Genomic DNA, 19405 nt, shown 5'->3' with positions numbered 1-19405 from the left:
CAGCCAAGGCAAATGGGCTGGCCGAAGTTGGTTTCCAGCATCTTCCTATTTACCCTTCATTGTCCAAGTAGCTTCCTGTGCTCTCAATTTTGCCTATCTACATTTTCTCTCCCCTACTTAAAACAATATATCCTTTTACTGGACTGATTATTCTAAGGATAAGCTCTTGGTTGTCTTTTGGAATAAAGGGCTTTGTGTCTGTTTGTAAGTCCTATATGTCCTTGTGTTTAAAGGATAGTTGGGTGTCAGAAGCAGGTAAAATTCTTCTGGCTGCTTGGGAACAGTAAAATCTCAGATAAACTGAAGCTGGAGTCTACAAAGATTGTTCCCAGTTATGTATGGGGTACAGATTACAGCTTCTTAAAGGACCTCGTTCAGGCCTAAGCCTTCTTCACACCAACCCCACCCCTCCCATTTATTTATTCTAAGCTTTTCTCTAAATATAAAAATTTCTCTGAATGCAGTAAATTGATTTAATCTTTAGTCATGCCTGTTTTTTTTTTCCTGATAGTATTGTTAAATAGCCCAGATTACGAAGGGAAATTGAAGTTATTTTCTAGAAGCTGTGAAGACAGGAAATGAAAATCATTTCAATAGTTTAGAAACTATTCTGGTTGGGACACCTGGGTGGTAATAAAGTCTGTTAAGCGTCATACTCAGGTTGTGATCTCAAGGTCATGAGACCGAGCCCCAGGTCAAGCTGAGTGGGGCTTTGTGCACAGCACAGAGTCTGCTTAAGGCTCTTTCTCCCTGTGCCCCTCCCCTCAGCTCTCTCTCTAAAATAAATCTTAAACACAACAAGCTATTGTGACTGTATGGATTTATAGAAGACATGTCTCTATGAAAAGGCTACCTGGGTTTAAGGACTTTTAAGAATTCTATTTCAAAATAATCTGTTTTATAATTCTTATTCTAAAAGCAGAGTCTATTCTTTTTAATTTAACCATTTTCTTTATAAAATTTGAAAAATAAATGTACATTTCACAGTCAGTTTTTATTTCCTATCACTTTAGTCATCAGAGTTTATTTCAAGGATAGATTCCATTTGCCTAATCTTACTACATCTTACCATAAACTTATTTAATATTAAACACCATATTTATCAAATACAAATTTGAAACTAAAACCCTAAATTTGTATGCACTTGTTGGAAAATCAAGTACATTTGTTAGGGTACTTTTTAAAAATTAAAATAATACAACAGCATTAGTAACTATCTTTATTCTCAAATTGATAAAAGCATTTAACATATACTTTACAGTATAAACAAAGTAAGTGCTATGCATTTTGGTTATAAAGTGACAAAGTATTTCAAGCATTATATAATTCAATTTGTACAAAAAAGTAAATTTCCAAATAAAGCTTTGGTTAGTAGAACTGATTATGTACTGTCAAATCCATTTTCCAAAGTTGTTCAAGGAAAAAAAGCTTCATCCACTAACACAGGTATTTCTTGTACAAAGCTATTTACTATTAGTGAGAAGGGAAAATACTACAATAATTGCTTTTAACTTCCAAGTCTGGATCAGCCTTTTTTCTTCTCATTTCTAATGTGGCCAGAATACCATGACTTTTGAAAAATCACCTTTTACTTTATTCTTAGGAAGGTAATCTATTAAAAAAAAATAGATTAGATCTGTAAGACTGTTAGTTTCCATAATTACCAAGATGCTTTCTAAAAGTTTCAAGCATTAATATATTAGTCCATTGGGGTAAATCACTTCTAATTTCCCTTAGGAAAGGTATTATCTACTAGCACTAGTGCTCAGAATCAAAGCTTATATAATACCTAAAAAAACTGAATGTAACCCAAAACTTAGTATTTTTACAGCAATGTGTGGATAACCTTTATTCATATGAAAGTAATAAAAATGCTACCTAACTTAAATAATATAAAATAGCATTTTAACCAAATGAAAATCACAAAACTTAAGACATTTTTCTATTAAAATTTTCCAGTCCACTGAGAATATCTACTCAAAAATATGATTAGGAACTTAAATATACCCTCTTTTAGGTTTACTTGTTTATGCTGAACTGTACAATTGGTGCTCCTTTTATGATTTCGATAAGCTCTACTTATGTAACTATTTAATTCCAAAATGGAAAAATGAGCCATCACTAAAATTCACTGGAAATAATATTCTTTCATGGAAATAATTGATAAACATTTTAAAGTTCTACCTTTAATTACTTTAATTTGGCTTTAGCTTTTCATTTCAATTATTGTATGATACTTCAAAACTAGCTTTAACGAAGATAAAACCAAGGAGAACTGGTAAAGCATTCCTTACTTTACACTGGATGCCTCAAAGTGTCACATACATAGTAACATCACAGAAAAGAATTTATATGGTTTAGGAGATTAAGTTTATACAGAGTTAAACACTGCCTCCCTTCCTGTTTTTTTCTTTTAATTTGATCTTGGCTCTGTTTATTATCCCTCTATAATAACCACTGTGACACTTCCAGTTTTCTAAGAGATCCAATTACTTACACATACCTCTTTAAACAGCTCTGTAACATATTTCAGAACATTCAACCAATCTCTTTAATTTGGTACGACATATCCTACATTTTTTCTCACAAAATGCTCTGTCCTGAGCTATATTAAACACCTTATAACAGGTGTATGTATAACTGAAGACCCTAAAATGTCAAGTTTACATTTTAAAAAAAATGCATAGAGAACGTAACTTTTGAAAACCTATTAGTACTCACTTCTCAGAGACTAGTATAGGTTTTGTTTCTTTCAGACTGTTAATCTTCATAACTGGTTACTACTTTCAGATCTGAACCACATTTTAAAAGATTTTTTCTGAGCTTTGATTGCTATTAGGCTAAAGAAAGAGATGGAAGTTTTCTGACCGAAACTGGTCCATAGGTCTTCCAATAACATCCTTACATATTCAATGCAGGTATCAAATTTCCATGCCACAAAATAGAATTACATCAGAACTACAGGAAATAAACTCTTATTATAATACAATATGCTTAATGTTAAGGTGCTATTCATCATGCCCTACACATCATTCGGTCTTTACCAAGTAGGCATCATGTCTGGAAACCACACCCTACCAAGATGCTTGGACACCTCCCAATGGATCTGCTCCAAACTATATTTTTGGTCAGGAATTAAGACTTCTTCCATAATGGATAACTGAGACAGGCGGCCACCACACATCTTCACAAACTCAACAAAGGCACTACATGAGACTTCACATTCCCCTAGTCCAATAGCTGACAAATTTTTACAACGTTCTGCAATGCGAATTAACTCTTCATCAAGTGGCCGTAATCCGTTAGCACATACTACTAGTTCAACTAGTCTAGGGCATGTCATTCCCACACGGCCAAGCACATCTTTGCTTACTGATCTCCCAAAGTAAAGATGGGTGGCAGGTATTTCATACCGAAAGAAAGGATCAAATTCCTCTTCATATAAAAAAAAATACATCACTAAGTTCACTTTTGGTGAATGTCTGATGAAAGCATCCCAGCTGCTCTTCTGAATAGTATGGAAGTGTGTCTGTCCAGGATTCTCACTAACCACATCAATGCGCAAGTGTTCTAATCGGACGTGTTTTTCAGAAGATAAAGCAAGCAGCAATTCATCACTTAACAAGTGGTAATTCAGGGCCAGTTCACGTAAGCCATGACATTGATCAGCCACACAAAGGATACCTTGAAAGAAAAAAGACCTAATTATTTACAAATTTTTATATAAATTCATCATTTGTTCAAAAAATTTAATCAAGTACAGGTCTCACAATAAAGGTTTACCATATTTCCCTATCACAAAGCTATACAATTTAAAATTCAGTTATATGGTTAGACTAGCAGAAAGTCACAGTTAAAAACCTATTACTAATTCTATAAATCTGATACCTTAAAAAGACATGAAGCTCATTTAACAACTTAGATCATAAATTATTAATAAATACAGTTGACCCCTGAACAACAACGGGGTTAGGGGCACTGACCCCTGTACAGTTAAAATCTAAGCATAACTTTTGACTCTTCAAACATTTAATCTTTTTTTTTTTTAAAGATTTTATTTATTTATTTGACAGAGAGAGACACACAGAGAGGAGCACAGGCAGGGGGAGTGGAGGGGGGAGAGGCAGGCTTCCCGCCGAGCGGGGAGCCCGATGCGGGGCTCGATCCCAGGGCCCTGGGACCATGACCTGAGCTGAAGGCAGACGCTTAACGACTGAGCCACCCAGGCGCCCCGACTCTTCAAACATTTAATCACTAATAGCCTTCTGTTGACCAGATGCCTTACTGATAACATAGTCAATTAATACATATTTTGTATGTTAAATATATTTTGTGCTACATTCTTACAATAAAGTTAGAAAAAAGAAAATACTAAGGAAATCATAAGAGGAAATATATTTATAGTATAAATCTATAATAATCTGTAAAAATCTGTAAAAATAATCTGTAAAAAATCCACGTGTGTGGACCCACGAAGTTCAAACCCATATTGTTCAAGTGTTAGCTGTATGTTAACATTCCATAACTAAGTAAAGTTTACCCCAGTAACAAATGGACAGTGTCATATTCTTTAAAAAACTGATTAGTAATACCAAACTTGTAGGTTAAGCCAAGAAAAATTATATGATCATTGCTACAAAGGCCAAAGGACATTTTTTGAAATTGAAAACTTAATCCTAATTAAAAAGAAAAAAAAAGGTAAAGCCATATAAAAGAATCGATGTAACTAAATAAAACATTTGACAATTTTTTAAAAAAGATTTCTAACACATGAGCAACAAAGTTTTAACTGCTAATAGTGTATTAAACTTATCAGATTTCCAAGAAAAAAAATACCAAGATACCACTAGATAAATGAGTTAAAGATAATAAACAAATTCACATTAATGGAAATATTAAATATAACATATTCTCACATATCCAGAAAACAGTTCTATAAATGTTTCCCTATACTTAGGGCACTATGCTTCAGAACTGCACCAAACCTCTAACAGCAGCAGATCTTACCAAAGGTCAGTACCTGATCAGTGAAATGGCCTAGTATAAAAATTCTACCCCAACCAGACAGCCTATACTACTTGATAAATGATCCATTCAAACCATTTATTTCTTGTGTTTAGAAACAAGGATAGGAACAAAACATCCATCATATTATGTACTATTTCTTGTATAAGTATGATATGTCAGGTACTAGATACGTTATCCCATGAATACTCAAAAAAATCTAGAAAAGTAAGTTATTTTTATTTTTATTTTTTTTAAGATTTTATTTATTGACAGAGAGAGAGATAGCAAGAGCAGGAACACAAGCAGGGGGAGTGGGAGAGGGAGAAGCAGGCTTCCCGCAGAACAGGGAGCCCGATACGGGGCTCGATCCCAGGACCCTGGGATCATGACCCGAGCCAAAGGCAGATGCTTAACAACTGAGCCACCCAGGTGCCCCAGTTATTTCTATTTTGAAGTTGATGCACCTAAAGACAGCAAAGCTGGAATTCAAACACAAACTGACTCTTAAGTTCATGTCCTTAACTACTGGTTGAGAAGTGACAAGACAGAGAGGCATCAATAAGACAAAGCTTAATAGCAGTGGAAGAATATAGGCAATAGAATCAGTGAAGAGAGAAACTGAATCATCAGTATAGGAGTCACAAAAGAGGGAATAAAAGACATCTGTGCTGGAGCACCTGGGTGGCTCAGGTAAGTGTTTGATTCTTGGTTTCAGCTCAGGTCATGATCTCAGGGTCATGGGACTGAGCCCTGCATTGGGCTCCGCGCTCAGTGCAGAGTCTGCTTGTCTCTCTCCCTCTGCTCCTCCCCCTCCACTCTCTCTCTCTCAAATAAGTTAAGATTTCATTTATTTTAGAGAGAGAGAGAGCACAAGCAGAGAGAGCGGGAGGCAGAGGGAGAAGCAGGCTCCCCGCTGGGCAAGGAGCCTGATGCGGGACTCGATCCTAGGACCCTAGCTAGGATCATGAGCTGAGCCAAAGGCAGATGCTTAACCAAGTCACCCAGGCATCCCTAAAATAAATAAAATCTTTAAAAAAAAAAAAAAAAAAAAGACATCTGTGCTTCACTCTTCAGCCACCGCAAAGTTTTTTTTCTCCATAAGGTGTGGATATACTTTGAAATAAATCATTACCCAAGATAACCTGATCTCTGTTCTTTATAATCTCATAAAGCCTGACAGAAAACAAATACATGGGGAACGGTAACCAAAGACGCAAATAAAAGAAACAGATACCATTGGTAACGATTAAAGCAGTTGTGGCAGGCATAATTCTAAAAGTGGTCGTCCCCAAGATTCCACAACCTAACCCTCTGGAACTTGTAAATGTGGTAAGATACCACTCCCATGATTATGTTACGTTATACAGCACAGTTGGCTTTAGGATTGTCCAGGTGGTGCTAATCTAATCACATGAGCACTTCAAAAGCTGAGTCCAGTTGCAGAAAAGAAGTCAGACTCAGAACTTCTCTAGCTAAGCAGACAAGCTGGCTGAGCAAAGCCTATAGCTCTGACCTATAGAACTATGATACTACTAAATCAGTGTTGCTTTAACCTGCTAAATTTGTAGTTGTTAGTTACGCAGCAATAGAAAACTCAAACAGGGGCGCCTGGGTGGCTCAGTCGGTTAAGCAACTGCCCTCGGCTCAGATCATGATCCCGGAGTCCCGCATGGGGCTCCCTGCTCGGCGGGGAGTCTGCTTCTCCCTCTGACCCTCCCCCCTCTCATGTGCTCTCTCTCTCTCAAATAAATAAATAAAATCTTTAAAAAAAAAAAAGAAAACTCAGTTACTATATGATTCAGCAATTCCACTCATAGGTACATAACCAAAAGAAATTAAGCCTTATGTCCACACAAAATCTACTTGAGTTTTCATGGCAGCATTGTTCGTAACAGTCAAAAGGTGGAAACAACCCAAATATCCATCAAATGAACAACAGATAAACGTGGCATATATCCACACAAAGGAATATTATTTGGAAATAAAAAGAAATGAAAGACTGATATATGCTATAACTTGCACAGAAATTCATTATCGGTGGTATTATCAATTCACACAACTCATTTAGAAGAAAAAGCAGTAAAAAGCATAAAAAAGATCCAGAACCTCTGACCTAGTTCTTCTACTTAATCATCTGTCTTATGGAAGAAATTAGTAGAAGCAAACCGCTATGTGCCAAAATAGTTTTTTTAAATCACAGCAAAAATGTAGAAGTAGCCAACCTTAAAAGAATTATAAGACAAATGGTGGCTTACCAACAACACAGAATACTAAGTAACTAAATGTTGATTATTTCAGCTGATACTTAATAAGAAGTGTCTTCACGTCAAGCACTGGTGCTAGCAGTCAAATGCAACATGAACAAGACAGCCTTATCCTAACAGAAGGCAGCAGATAATGAAACAAGAATGCTCTGGGAGTCATAACAAGGGAATCAAGGAAGATATCCCTCAAGTGAGGGCAAGAGGTGAGGGAGAAGGAAAGTGAACAGTATTTCCTATGTAAACACCCAGACATGGAAGAAAACACAAACCTTCTAAGAACTAAAGGGAGCTCAACATATAGTAATGCAAGTAAGGTAACATCTTTATGGATGAAGCCCAATAGACAGGCAAGGGCTAGATTATATGGGACCTTGTAAGCCTCAGTAAGGAGTTGGGATCTTACCTAATGCATAGTGTGAAGAAAACGAGAAAAAAATCAGATTTGTATTTTAGGAAGATTACTCTGTCTGTAGCATGGAACTCACATTAAAGAAGAGCAGGCTGCAAGTTAGGAAATCAGTTTAAGAGGGTACTGGGCGCCTGGGTGGCTCAGTTGGTTAAGCGACTGCCTTCGGCTCAGGTCATGATCCTGGAGTCCCGGGATCGAGTCCCACGTTGGGCTCCCTGCTCAGCAGGGAGTCTGCCTCTCTCTCTGACCCTCCCCCCTCTCATGCTCTCTATCTCATTCTCTCTCTCAAATAAATAAATAAAATCTTAAAAAAAAAAAAAAAAAAAAGGGTACTACACAGGGGCACCTGGGTGGCTCAGTTAAGTGTCCGACTCTTGACTTCAGCTCAGGTCATGATCTCAGAGTGGTGAGATCAAGTCCCACAACGGGTTCCTCGATGAGCATAGAGTCTGCTTATCCCTCTCCCTCTGCTCCTCCTACCCACCCCACTCATGCTCACATTCTGTCACTCTCTTGCTCTCTTTTAATAAATCTCAAAAAAAAAAAAAAAAGAGGGCCCTGCACAAAAATTATGGGGGCCTGTACTAGAGTAGTAAGAGTGGAGATGAAGAAAGGTACAGTGTCTTAGTTCAGGTGTTTAACAGAATACCACAGACAGGGTGGCTTACACAATAAACATTTATTCCTCACCGTTCTGAAGCCTGGAAGTCCAACATCAGGATGTTAATAGCATGGTCGGGTTCTGGTGAGGACCACAATTCTTGCTGGCTTGTGGATAGCTACCTTCTTGCTGTGTCTTCACATGGTGAAAAAGAGATCTTCTCTCTCCTGTCTCTTCTTATGAGGGCACTAATCCCATTTATGAGAGCTCTACCCTCATGACCTAACTCTCCCAACCCAATTCCAAATACCGCCACATTGCAACTTAGGGCTTCAGCAAAATGAAGGGGGATTGGAGAGGGGATCGACACAAACCTTCAGTCCACAGCACAGAGATTCAAGGCATACTTTAGGGATGGAGTCACCAGACCTTGGTGATTGAAGGGATGTAGAAAGGGTAGGAAGAATCAAGGATGTCTGTCAGGTCCCTGACAACTAGGATGGATGGTACCATTTACGAGATAGCACAAAGGAAAAGGCGAGAGATTTGGATAGAGGGAAAAGAAAGTTCATTATGAGTCTGAAGTATCAGTGAGACACTCTCGAGCAACTGGGCCATCGGCAGCTTAACGCATAGCTCTGGAGTTCCGAGCACCTCTAAGTAGGAAGTGTTAACATATAGAATGAAACTCAAACCAGAGATGACCATGACACAGCCCAGAGTTTGCATAGTAAAACAAAAAAAGGACCCAGCACAGAACACAGTGAAACACCAAAATTTAAGGAATGAAAAGAGAAATCAGTAAAAGAAATGGTAGGAACAATCAGAGAGGAAGGAGGAAAATCAAGAGTACAGTATCAGAGTCAAGTCACTAGTATCGAATGGTGCCTAGAAATCAAGCAAGTAGACAATTATAAGGACTATATGAAATGGGTAAAAAGTTTGATAAAATATTCAGTGAAGAAAAATAGAAAATAGCCCTTAATTTCAACTTCGAGAAAGAATAGTCTCACTATGCAAAATATGGATAGAAACAAAATATGCAAATATGTTAAATTTTAAATTAAAATCCTCTATGGTTATACTCTTAAATTAAAAAGTATTACAAGTAACCCTCTTTCATTTCCCTTCCCTTCCTGAACAGCTTGCCCAAAAGCCATTAGGTAAGACCATGCAAGTTTACACATACTATCAGAATTGATGTGCATGTTTAATAAAGTAAATGAACAGGAGACAGACCAGGATAAAGAGAATAATGAACTCATAGTCTTACAGAGAAACCAGAGACCCAAAGGCTCTCCTATAGTATGGGAAGCGCTGTAAGTTATGTTCAGAGTGCTACGGAAACAACACATGGGGGATCTAAACCAGAGAGAAAGAGGAAATAAGAACAAAACTGGATCATGTGAGCTCAATTCTGAAGGCTGGCCTGGAGTTAGCTAGATGAAGAAGTTGGGGGGAGGGGGACGGTATTCCACAAAGTACAATGTACTAAGCACACACACAGGGACTAAGAACTGTAGTTATGTAGGACTCAAGTAAAAGCGGCACGTGAATGAATAGCAAATAAGATTAAAGAGACAGGTGGAGATCAGGATACAAAGGGCCTTGTACCCTATGAAGCTATGAAATATAGACCACACTCTCACAGCAAACCTATACTGTAGATAGAAAATGTAACCAAGGTCACATCAGAAGTAAATGCCAAAGGTCCATTCTTCTTAAATTATATTTTATTCAGATAATCACTTTCAGTAATAATCTAGAAGTGGCAGAAGCAGCTAGGGAAATACTGCAATAGACCTAGCCATTCCCATCCCACCAAGACCCTCCATGTAGGACACATGGGCAACAAGTAAGTAATCTCCATCCAAAAGGAAATCATTTTCTTGGGGGAAGGCCAGACTTTAATTATGGCAAGAAGGTGGGAAGTATTCTGTAAAGACATGAAGGATTTAACACTGTGTCTTAAAAACAGGTTTCCCAAATAACACAGCCAAAAGACTGGGAGGGATGTCAATAGTGGGAGGATGTGTCAGAAGTGAAGCATCAGAGAGTAGTAATACCAAGTGCGAGTTTATACTTACTTTACAATACGAACCATTTGGAATTTAAATGATCTCAAACTGAATAATGTAGTAATGCTTAGAAAATTCTATAAAAGTTAGAAAGAGCTTTCATAATGCTATTCCCCATTCAATGGGCTCTCAGCTCCAAAATTCAATGTAGGAATAGGGTTATCTTGCAAAATGTAAGATGGCAACTTTAGCACAACTCTCCTCCCTTTACACAGTGAGAAGAAAAGCAATTATTAAATTGCTGATTCAAAACCTACCCTGCTGGGGCGCCTGGGTGGCTCAGTCGGTTAAGCGGCTGCCTTCGGCTCGGGTCATGATCCCAGGGTCCTGGGATCGAGCCCCGCATCAGGCTCCCTGCTCAGCAGGGAGCCTGCTTCTCCCTCTCCCTCTGCCTGCCTCTCTGCGTACTTGTTCTCTCTCTCTGTCAAATAAATAAATAAAATCTTTAAAAAAAAAAAAAAAAAACCTATCCTGTTGGCTCAACTACAATTAGAGAAAATTCTATCTAACCTGAAGGGACACCTCAGGCAGATCTAATACTATCTTTTTTTTTTTTTTATTTATCCATTTTCTTGCACAGGTTGGACACAAGTTGCCAAATAAGAGTAGAAAATAAGTTGAAAGTAAGTGTCTAGGCTAGGAATGCTACAGAATTTATGCTATTGTATTATGACATTAAAAATATGCTTATGCAATAGAGATGAAATAATCATATTAACCCATCCACAAGGTTAATGGTCACAGTTTTTAATTTGATAAACACATCAATACATTTTACTAACATGTCATCTGGCAAAAAACACAACATACCTGCTGGAGAGACGTGAGGACAGCTGCTCATTTTCAGCAGCTTGAGTGTATCACTGTTGTTGGCCACTAGTACTTTGAGGGATGGATCATCTACTGGGGTATCATCTATTTTAAGCGAGGACAAGGATTTGGAGTTTACAAACACTACCGTCAGTGCAGAAATAAAGTGAGACTGAAAAGCAAAAAAATTAAAACAGTTGCAATTTTCACAAATGAGAAGGGGGGGTGTTCATATAATTCACATATGGTTCATCTGAACCCTAATGTTATATTACTGTTTTAGGAGTAGCATCCCTGCACTCTGTTGTTGGGGATATGGTAAAAAAGAGAGGTGACTATTTGCGATCTTTGAGGAAAATCTTTTTAGCTGTAGAAGAAAGAGATTTCAAGCCACAGGGTGAGTCCTAAATCACAATAATCACTGGTAAGTAAAAAGACAAATTACGGATTCCAGGATGAGAATACCTCTCCGATACTTCATATCACATCTGGAAACCCTACTCCAGTGTTTTGTAACACTGAACCGCATTCTTTTTTGGTCTGATAATGACCATTAAAATAGTAATTATTACTGGCATAATCATTAAAAATTATAATAAAGATCAACTCAGAAGCTATGAAAGACTCACTTGGAATATAAAAGCTCAAAGAAAATTTTATTCTAAAATAAGGAAAATCACACCTAAATAAAATTCCAAATTTAAAACTCCTTTAAATATGTTAAATTATCTATAATATTTTCAAGCCATTTTATTCTAATGTATTTTCCCACAAATGTACCAGTTATTATTGCATTTATTATATACATGTAATTATCTGTTGGACACAGAATCTGACCTGAAGGAACCACTGTAGTATAGCAGGAATTAAAGCATGGTCAGAGTACGTAACTTGGAATCAGCTAAAACCAATGGACAAAGAATCCAGGAGTAGGAAAGAGAGGTAAACATATGCTCCAACATCTTCCTCTACATAACCAATCTCACTCTCCATTTAGCTTTATAAATTCACTACAGCAGTTAAAAGGAATGAGGGCAGGCTAACAGCCAAGAAAGTACAATGAAACACCATTTTCATGATCACATACCCTGACTTTCTTTTCCCCTACAATTAAGTAACTGGTTAACTAATTAAATTCTGACCTATTTAAATGTTAATAGCTTTCTCCTAAAACTTTGGCATCAAACTCAATTATATCCTGTACAGTCACATGTCATTAGTATACTCATGACTGTATCACTGCCTTTTCCTCATTTCCCTCAGATTTATCTCTGGTCAAATACACTTCTTTCATGTTCTCTTCAGCTCTCCCAGTATTTCCGAGATATAGCAATATCCTATTTCAATGTTCTACAAGAGCCAAAATGGGGGTGGGAGGTGGGGTGGGGGAACAATATAAGCATCTTAGACCCATTTAATTAAGGAAGGAAGCCATCCTACTAGATGCATCATAGTACCCAAAGAAAAAACTACTAAAGTACTAGTACTAGATATGTATAATGATAATCCTTAGTAGTAAGAAAAAAGGAAATTAAATTTGTTCCGCATACCTTTTAATATGGTATGTTTTATACTATATATTTGTTTTTTAGCTATGCTATGTACATAGAAAATCAATTCAGAATATATCATTTCCCATGTAAGTCAGTGCTCTAACTGACTTAATCAGAATCTCCTGGACTGCTCATAGGAGGGGGAAAATCGGAATAGGGAAAGTAATCCAAAATCTCAAAGTTTCTAAAGGTGATTTTCATGTACATTAAGTTTGAGAACCACAGTGCTCTGACCCACCTACTTACAATCTTAAAATGTTGAACAGAGTATCTTACCCATCTCCCTTACCTTACATGAGGAAAACATTTTATCTCAAATGTATGTAAAGAAACTTTTAAAAAATCAATTAAGGGGCACATAGGGCTCAGGTCATGATCTTAGGGTCACTGAGATCAAGCCCCATGTTGGGCTCCACATTAGGTGTGGAGCTTGCTTAGGATTCTCTCTCTCCCTCTCACTCTGCCCCCAGCCCCGGCCACTCATGCTCACTCTCTCTCAAAAAATAAAATCAATTAAGACTTTGTAATCAACTGGTGATACATTTGTTACTGATATTCCATTCCATTACCACCTGGGTTATAACACACACTCAATTTAATACTATTTCTTCCTGAATCACCCTAGTAAATTAAACTGTTAGGTGTGTTAAATAGGTATCTATATTTTAGTTTGCAGTGTACTCTGAAAAAAACCTTTCAAATTATTGCTGGATGCTAACCTACCCAACATTAGGTAACAACTCAGGGGGCCTTTATCAATTGCCTTTCTAAAAATGCACACTTGGGGTGTCTAAGTGGCTCAGTTGGTTGGGCGTCTGATTCTTGATTTCAGCTCAAGTCATGATCTCAGGGTCATGGGATCAAGCTCCACATTGGGCTCCACGCTGGGTGGGGATTCTTCTTGAGATTCTCTCCCTCTCCCCCTCCCTTTGCCCCTCCTTCACATTCGAGCGTGCTCTCTCTCTAAACTAAATAAATAGGGCCGCCTGGGTGGCTCAGCCGTTAAGCGTCTACCTTCAGCTCAGGTCAGGATCCCAGGGTCCTGGGATCAAGCCCCACATTGGGCTCCCTGCTCAGCGGGAAGCCTGCTTCTCCCTTTGCCTCTGCTGCTCCCTCTGCTTGTGCTCTCTGTGTCAAATAAAATCTTTAAAAAATATAAATAAAAATTAAAAAATAAACTAAATAAATCTTTAAAAACGTACACTTATTTTTCTACTTTGAGACTAGTTATTAAAGACACCATATAATTACATGCAGGATTATGTTAGAACATATATATAATGAATATAAATAGTTCACTCTTCACCAAAAAAAAATTTTCTTTAAATAAAATCTATGCATTAATCCAAGCTGCACTAATTTTTGCTCAAGAATAAATCTTCACACATTTACCAGAAGATTTTATAAGCTATACCTGTTCTTACTACTGGCACTGTCTATTTTTCTTTGATTGTAATTTCACCAATCTGCTCTGAAAGTCCAAAAAGGGGCTGCTACATGTCTTTTTTCTAATATGCTTGTTTCTCAGTTTTACTTAGTCTCTTTTAGTATGTCCTGCTGAACCCTCTGCAAATTCATTCAAACTTTTCCCATCAAGAAGCACAAGGTAATCAGAAAAAGGAAAAGCTTTTTTAAAAATCCTATTGCCTAACCATCTAAATAGTAACCAGTTTTCCACTGAGTATACTATTTTTCTTACACTCTCATTCTCACTACAAGAAATGAGCAGGGCTTCATTTGATTTCTCAGTAACTGCCAATAACAAAACCAGCAAATACCTTTGGTAAATCCATAAAGCTTGGCCGAGCCGTTGAAATAAGTCCAAGTGTTTTTAAAGAGCAATTTACCAGTTGCGATAATATATCACAAGCTGCTTCAGCTGATTCTTTGCTGCTGTCCACCTTAAAAAAGAACACATCATTTAGCCACGCATATATTTACATTTCTCTGTGTAATCTTAATTTTACAAAAGCAAAACAGTTATTAGTTTATTACATTACAAAGAATTAATATTTATTCTTTTGATCATACACCCTCACATACAATGTCTCCCTGAAAAATTTTAAGGGCAATTGTCAAGACTTAAATTTTGTTATGATACAATATATACTTAATGTTGAAAGGACTTGGTTTTTAAGTTGATTTATTCCAAACTGACCGTATGATATATAACCTAATGGAACACATGAATTTATAACCTCTGAAAAATAATTATATATTTGGTAGTGGATCTGATCCTACATGCAAATACAGTGTCTATGGTACACATGTTTCAAGGCACCATAAAGTGAGTATTTATTCAAAAGGTTCAAATTAATCACAACTTGGGATTCATCATTAATATTAATGGAAAGATGAATGTGAAATAAAATGAGGACATCTGACCAGTGAAGCATGAAAATCTGAACCAAATGAGAAGCAGCTGCTCCCACACATAAACATTTCCTGGAGGAAGAGTAATATGGACAAAAACTCCGTAGGATATGAGAAGGAGCTCCTTCTATCAAACAGGAAGTTGTTCCCTGGGCTAAAAAACATCTTAAGAGAGAATAGTTAAAAGTAATATTACTTTCATTTCCAGATTGATGTACACTACCTTAACCCAAAAATTTTCTCAAGAGCTGGTTGTAAAACTGATGGACTATTTCAGAACTGTTAATAATACTTTTCATTGGCTAAGTATTTCTACACAAGTGGTTCCAATGTGTGCTCCCTAGACCAGCAGCATCAGCATCACCTGGGAACCAGTTAGAAGTGCAAATTCTCATGCTCAACCCACTTCATCTCAATCAGAAACTCTGGGGGTGGGACCCAGCAATCTTTGTCTCAACAAGCACTCCAGGTGATCATGATGCACATAAAGTTTGAGAACCACTGTTCTATACTCATAATTGACTACGAGCCTGTCTAGAGTTAGTTAGTGATAAACTGAACACAAATATAATCAGGAGAATCTTAACAGTATGGTTCTTTTGGTAAATCAGAAATTATATCTCAGGAAAATAAACAATCCCTAATAAAAATGTTTAAACTTAGCCATTCTGACTGGTGTGAGGTGAAATTAACAAGTCAGGAAACGACATGTTGGTGGGGATGTGGAGAAAGGGGAACCCTCCTACACTGTTGGTGGGAATGCAAGCTGGTGCAGCCACCCTGGAAAACAGTATGGAGATTCCTCAAAAAGTTGAAAATAGAGCTACCATATGATCCAGCAATTGCACTACTGGGTATTTACCCCAAAGATACAAAAGTAGGGATCCGAAAGGGTACGTGCACCCCAATGTTTATAGCAGCAATGTCCACAATAGCCAAACTATGGAAAGAGCCAAGATGTCCATCGACAGATGAATGGATAAAAAAGATGTGGTGTATATATTCAGTGGAATATTATGCAGCCATCAAAAGGAATGAAATCTTACCATTTGCAATGACGTGGATGGAACTGGAGGGTATTATGCTGAGCGAAATAAGTCAATCAGAGAAAGACATGTATCATATGACCTCACTGATATGAGGAATTCTTAATCTCAGGAAATAAACTGAGGGTTGCTGGAGTGGTGGGGGGTGGGAGGGATGGGTGGCTGGGTGATGGACATTGGGGAGGGTATGTTGCTATGGTGAGCGCTGTGAATTGTGTAAGACTGATGAATCACAGACCTGTACCTCTGAAACAAATAATACATTATAGGTTAAAAAAAAAAAAAGAAGATAGCAGAAGAGAAAAACAAAGGGGGGGAAATCAGAGGGGGAGACGAACCATGAGAGACTGTGGACTCTGAGAAACAAACTGAGGGTTTTAGAGGGGAAGTGGGGTGGGGGGGTGGGTTAGACCAGTGTTGAGTATTAAGGAGGGCACGTACTGCATGGAGCACTGGCTGTTATACGCAAACAATGAATCATGGAACACTACATCAAAAACTAATGATGTAATGTATGGTGATTAACATAACACAGTAAAATAAAAAAATGTTTAACCTTATAGGACAGATGGTTTTGTGAGGGTTATACAAGTTGGATACAGCTGAATTGTGTCACATGGCTGTAAAGGAGTTGAACACTGACTCAGCCAACCCCTGGATGAAAGTGGTCTTTAGATATATGAGATTAATGTATTATGCTCATCTTTTCTCAAATTTACCATTAGAATACTCTTAGACAACTCAAAGATGACTGAAACCAAAGGAAGGCTCTTGAAGTTTCTTCATGGGGAGGTTGGGGGAGGGACAAAACTCGAGGAGTTCCTGGATTTGTTTGATTCTCTCACCATTCCCTCACCCTTACCCTCAGTTAGGGTTGCCAGATAATTTACAGGACATCCATTTAAGTAAGTATTATGTCCCAAATAATGAATAGAACATATTTATACCAAAAATTATTTGTTGATTATCTAAAGTCAAAATTCAATTAATAAACATCCTCTATTTTTACTTGCTAAACCTACCAATCCTACCCCCAGTGGACTAAGTGCCCTTGTGCATTTTTCTGGTAAAATGGCCAAATGCACCCAACCATTCCCATCACCACCTCTCTCCTCCTCTTCAGACACATATGGAAGAATAAGCAAGTAATCTTCATCTAAAAAGGAATGACACCCTTGAGAGCAGTCAAGACTAGTTTTTGCAAAGAACTCTGGGTTAAGAACCATTGCTTTATCTAGGTTTAATCTGACCTATTTAACAACTGCTACCTATGGGTAATCAGATACTCCATGTGTTACTTTGCAACAACTGTCAGGTATGTTAAAGGTTTAGTAAACATGTCTACATTCCATTACTCATCCTCAGAACAAAACATTATAAGCCTCTGTACTCCTATAAACCATTGTGATTCCTTAAACTATTCCAGACAGCTCAAAAAGCCACCCCACTTCATCTCTCTCATCACTGCATGAACTCCAATATGTCCCTTCTGGCAATGAAAAGAAACAAACAGTTCTCTTTGGCATTCTTCCACACACCTTCTCCTATTTCTCTCTAAAATATATTCATCTAAACCTTTTACATAATATTTCTATATCTCCTTTTTCTTTGAAGACCCCATATCATAAAGCCATCAATACGCAGAATTCAGTCCTATTAAACAGTAATAGCAATTAAGTTTAGTCAATCATAATCTCCACATTTTTTATATTTCTTTTTCCTCAAATTAACAATAATTCAATGTGACTGTCAGCTTTGGTAAATGATTTATGCTTATTTAATAGTTGCTTCTGTTCTTTTAAAAAATTATCAGTAATTATGATTCAATGGAGTGATTTAGCTCAAATATATTTCTGACAGCTTCTAATGTATGCAGTAATTCTCAATCTTTAAGAACTTTCTCTAAAAAGGCAGTATTTTAAAGACAGGGGAAGACACTGGTTTAGGACAAAAAAGCCAAAACAAAATATGCTTTATTTTTTAAAAGAAGGATTTAAAGTATTACCTTGAAGCTGACATATTGCAGATGGTTTGAATGTCTTTTAATAATCTGTTTGATCAGCTCTGGATGCGTAGCTTTCAAGTAAGATGTAGCTGGCTGATTCAGTTCAAATTCAAAACATCTCCACAAGTCAGGCATGTGAAATACCTGGTTCCAGTTGCGGCAAACTTGTGAAGCATGAGCCCGGTCAAGAAGAGGCAAATACTTAAATACTTGGAGAATAATGTCCTGAAGGAGATTACCCCAATCACAAGTCTGAGAATGCTCATTTGTAGTCCTCAGTTTCTTAGATTTCTCTGCAGTACCTTCTTCTGATGAATTATGGTCACTATCTCTTCCTCCTCGTTTCATCCTATTCAGAAAAATGCATCATTTTTTTCATATTTAACTTTTGAATAAAAATAAATCCAATACTCATTCTGTCACTAAGATGCATATGTATGTTTATAAATAGAAACACAAACATGCAGAAAGAACTGGACCAGTAATTCAAGGAGAATATCCAAACAAAATATAATGAAAAATGCCAGTGGAGACCAACTGTTACTTTACAAATTCTACACAGGTATTTTTAAACATCTGTTTTTATACTGTACTACTTGGGGGAGGGGAAGAATCATGATTTTGAAACTAAACCAAGAATTATATTTCAAAAATTGTAGTCAACTAAAAGGAATATAAAAAAGAATCTATGGTGACACTTTCCAAAGGTTTCTTAACAGACCTGTACCTCTGAAACAAATAATACATTATATGTTAAAAAAAAAAGAAGATAGTAGGAAGGGAAAAATGAAGGGGGGGATCGGAGGGGGAGACGAACCATGAGAGAGTATGAACTCTGAGAAACAAACTGAGGGTTCTAGAGAGGAGGAGGGTGGGAGGATGGGTTAGCCTGGTGATGGGTATTAAAGAGAGCACGTATTGAATGGAGCACTGGGTGTTATACGCAAACAATGAATCATGGAACACTACATCAAAAACTAATGATGTAATGTATGGTGATTAACATAATATAATAAAATAAAATTTTTAAAAAGTCATCTAAGGATACCTGCTATATCGGAGTTAAATTCAAGGAGACCACAGTCCCAAGAACCTCTAGAAAGGATTTGAATTAAGTAGCCAACAGATCTTTCCACACTGAATAGTCTATGATATGCATTACTGCCAGACGCAATCTCTGCTTAAAATAAGCAAATCCATTCCTACTATGCACAGGTCCAAAATGTGGTTTCTTCTTCCAACACATCAGTTACTATTGC

The 19405-nt window shown here is 37.2% G+C and overlaps 1 protein-coding gene across 2 annotated transcripts in view; it reads right to left on the bottom strand.

The window, feature by feature from the left end:
* Positions 1–19405, bottom strand: part of FBXL3 (F-box and leucine rich repeat protein 3) — a 28583-nt gene that overhangs the window by 4629 nt on the left and 4549 nt on the right. Inside the window, exons 2-5 of one of the 2 annotated variants that reach the window (XM_064585979.1) lie at positions 18147–18495; positions 14501–14623; positions 11170–11341; positions 3414–3684 (exon numbers count right to left, since the gene is read on the bottom strand). In XM_064585979.1, the coding sequence (XP_064442049.1) occupies positions 3414–3684; positions 11170–11341; positions 14501–14623; positions 18147–18494 (914 nt within the window). In that variant the 5' untranslated portion in view covers position 18495. Of the gene's footprint in view, positions 1–1196; positions 3685–11169; positions 11342–14500; positions 14624–18146; positions 18496–19405 lie in introns of those variants that run through there. The other variant, XM_045869582.3, reaches the window with a different exon arrangement.

This window comes from Mirounga angustirostris, unplaced genomic scaffold (assembly GCF_029215605.1).
Source record: "Mirounga angustirostris isolate CCGP_5_RB_7025 unplaced genomic scaffold, mMirAng1.0.hap1 SCAF_3, whole genome shotgun sequence".
Classification (NCBI taxonomy): Eukaryota; Metazoa; Chordata; class Mammalia; order Carnivora; family Phocidae; genus Mirounga; species Mirounga angustirostris.
The sequence above is the reverse complement of the archived record's forward strand: the minus strand, read 5'-3'. Positions and strand labels throughout refer to the sequence as shown.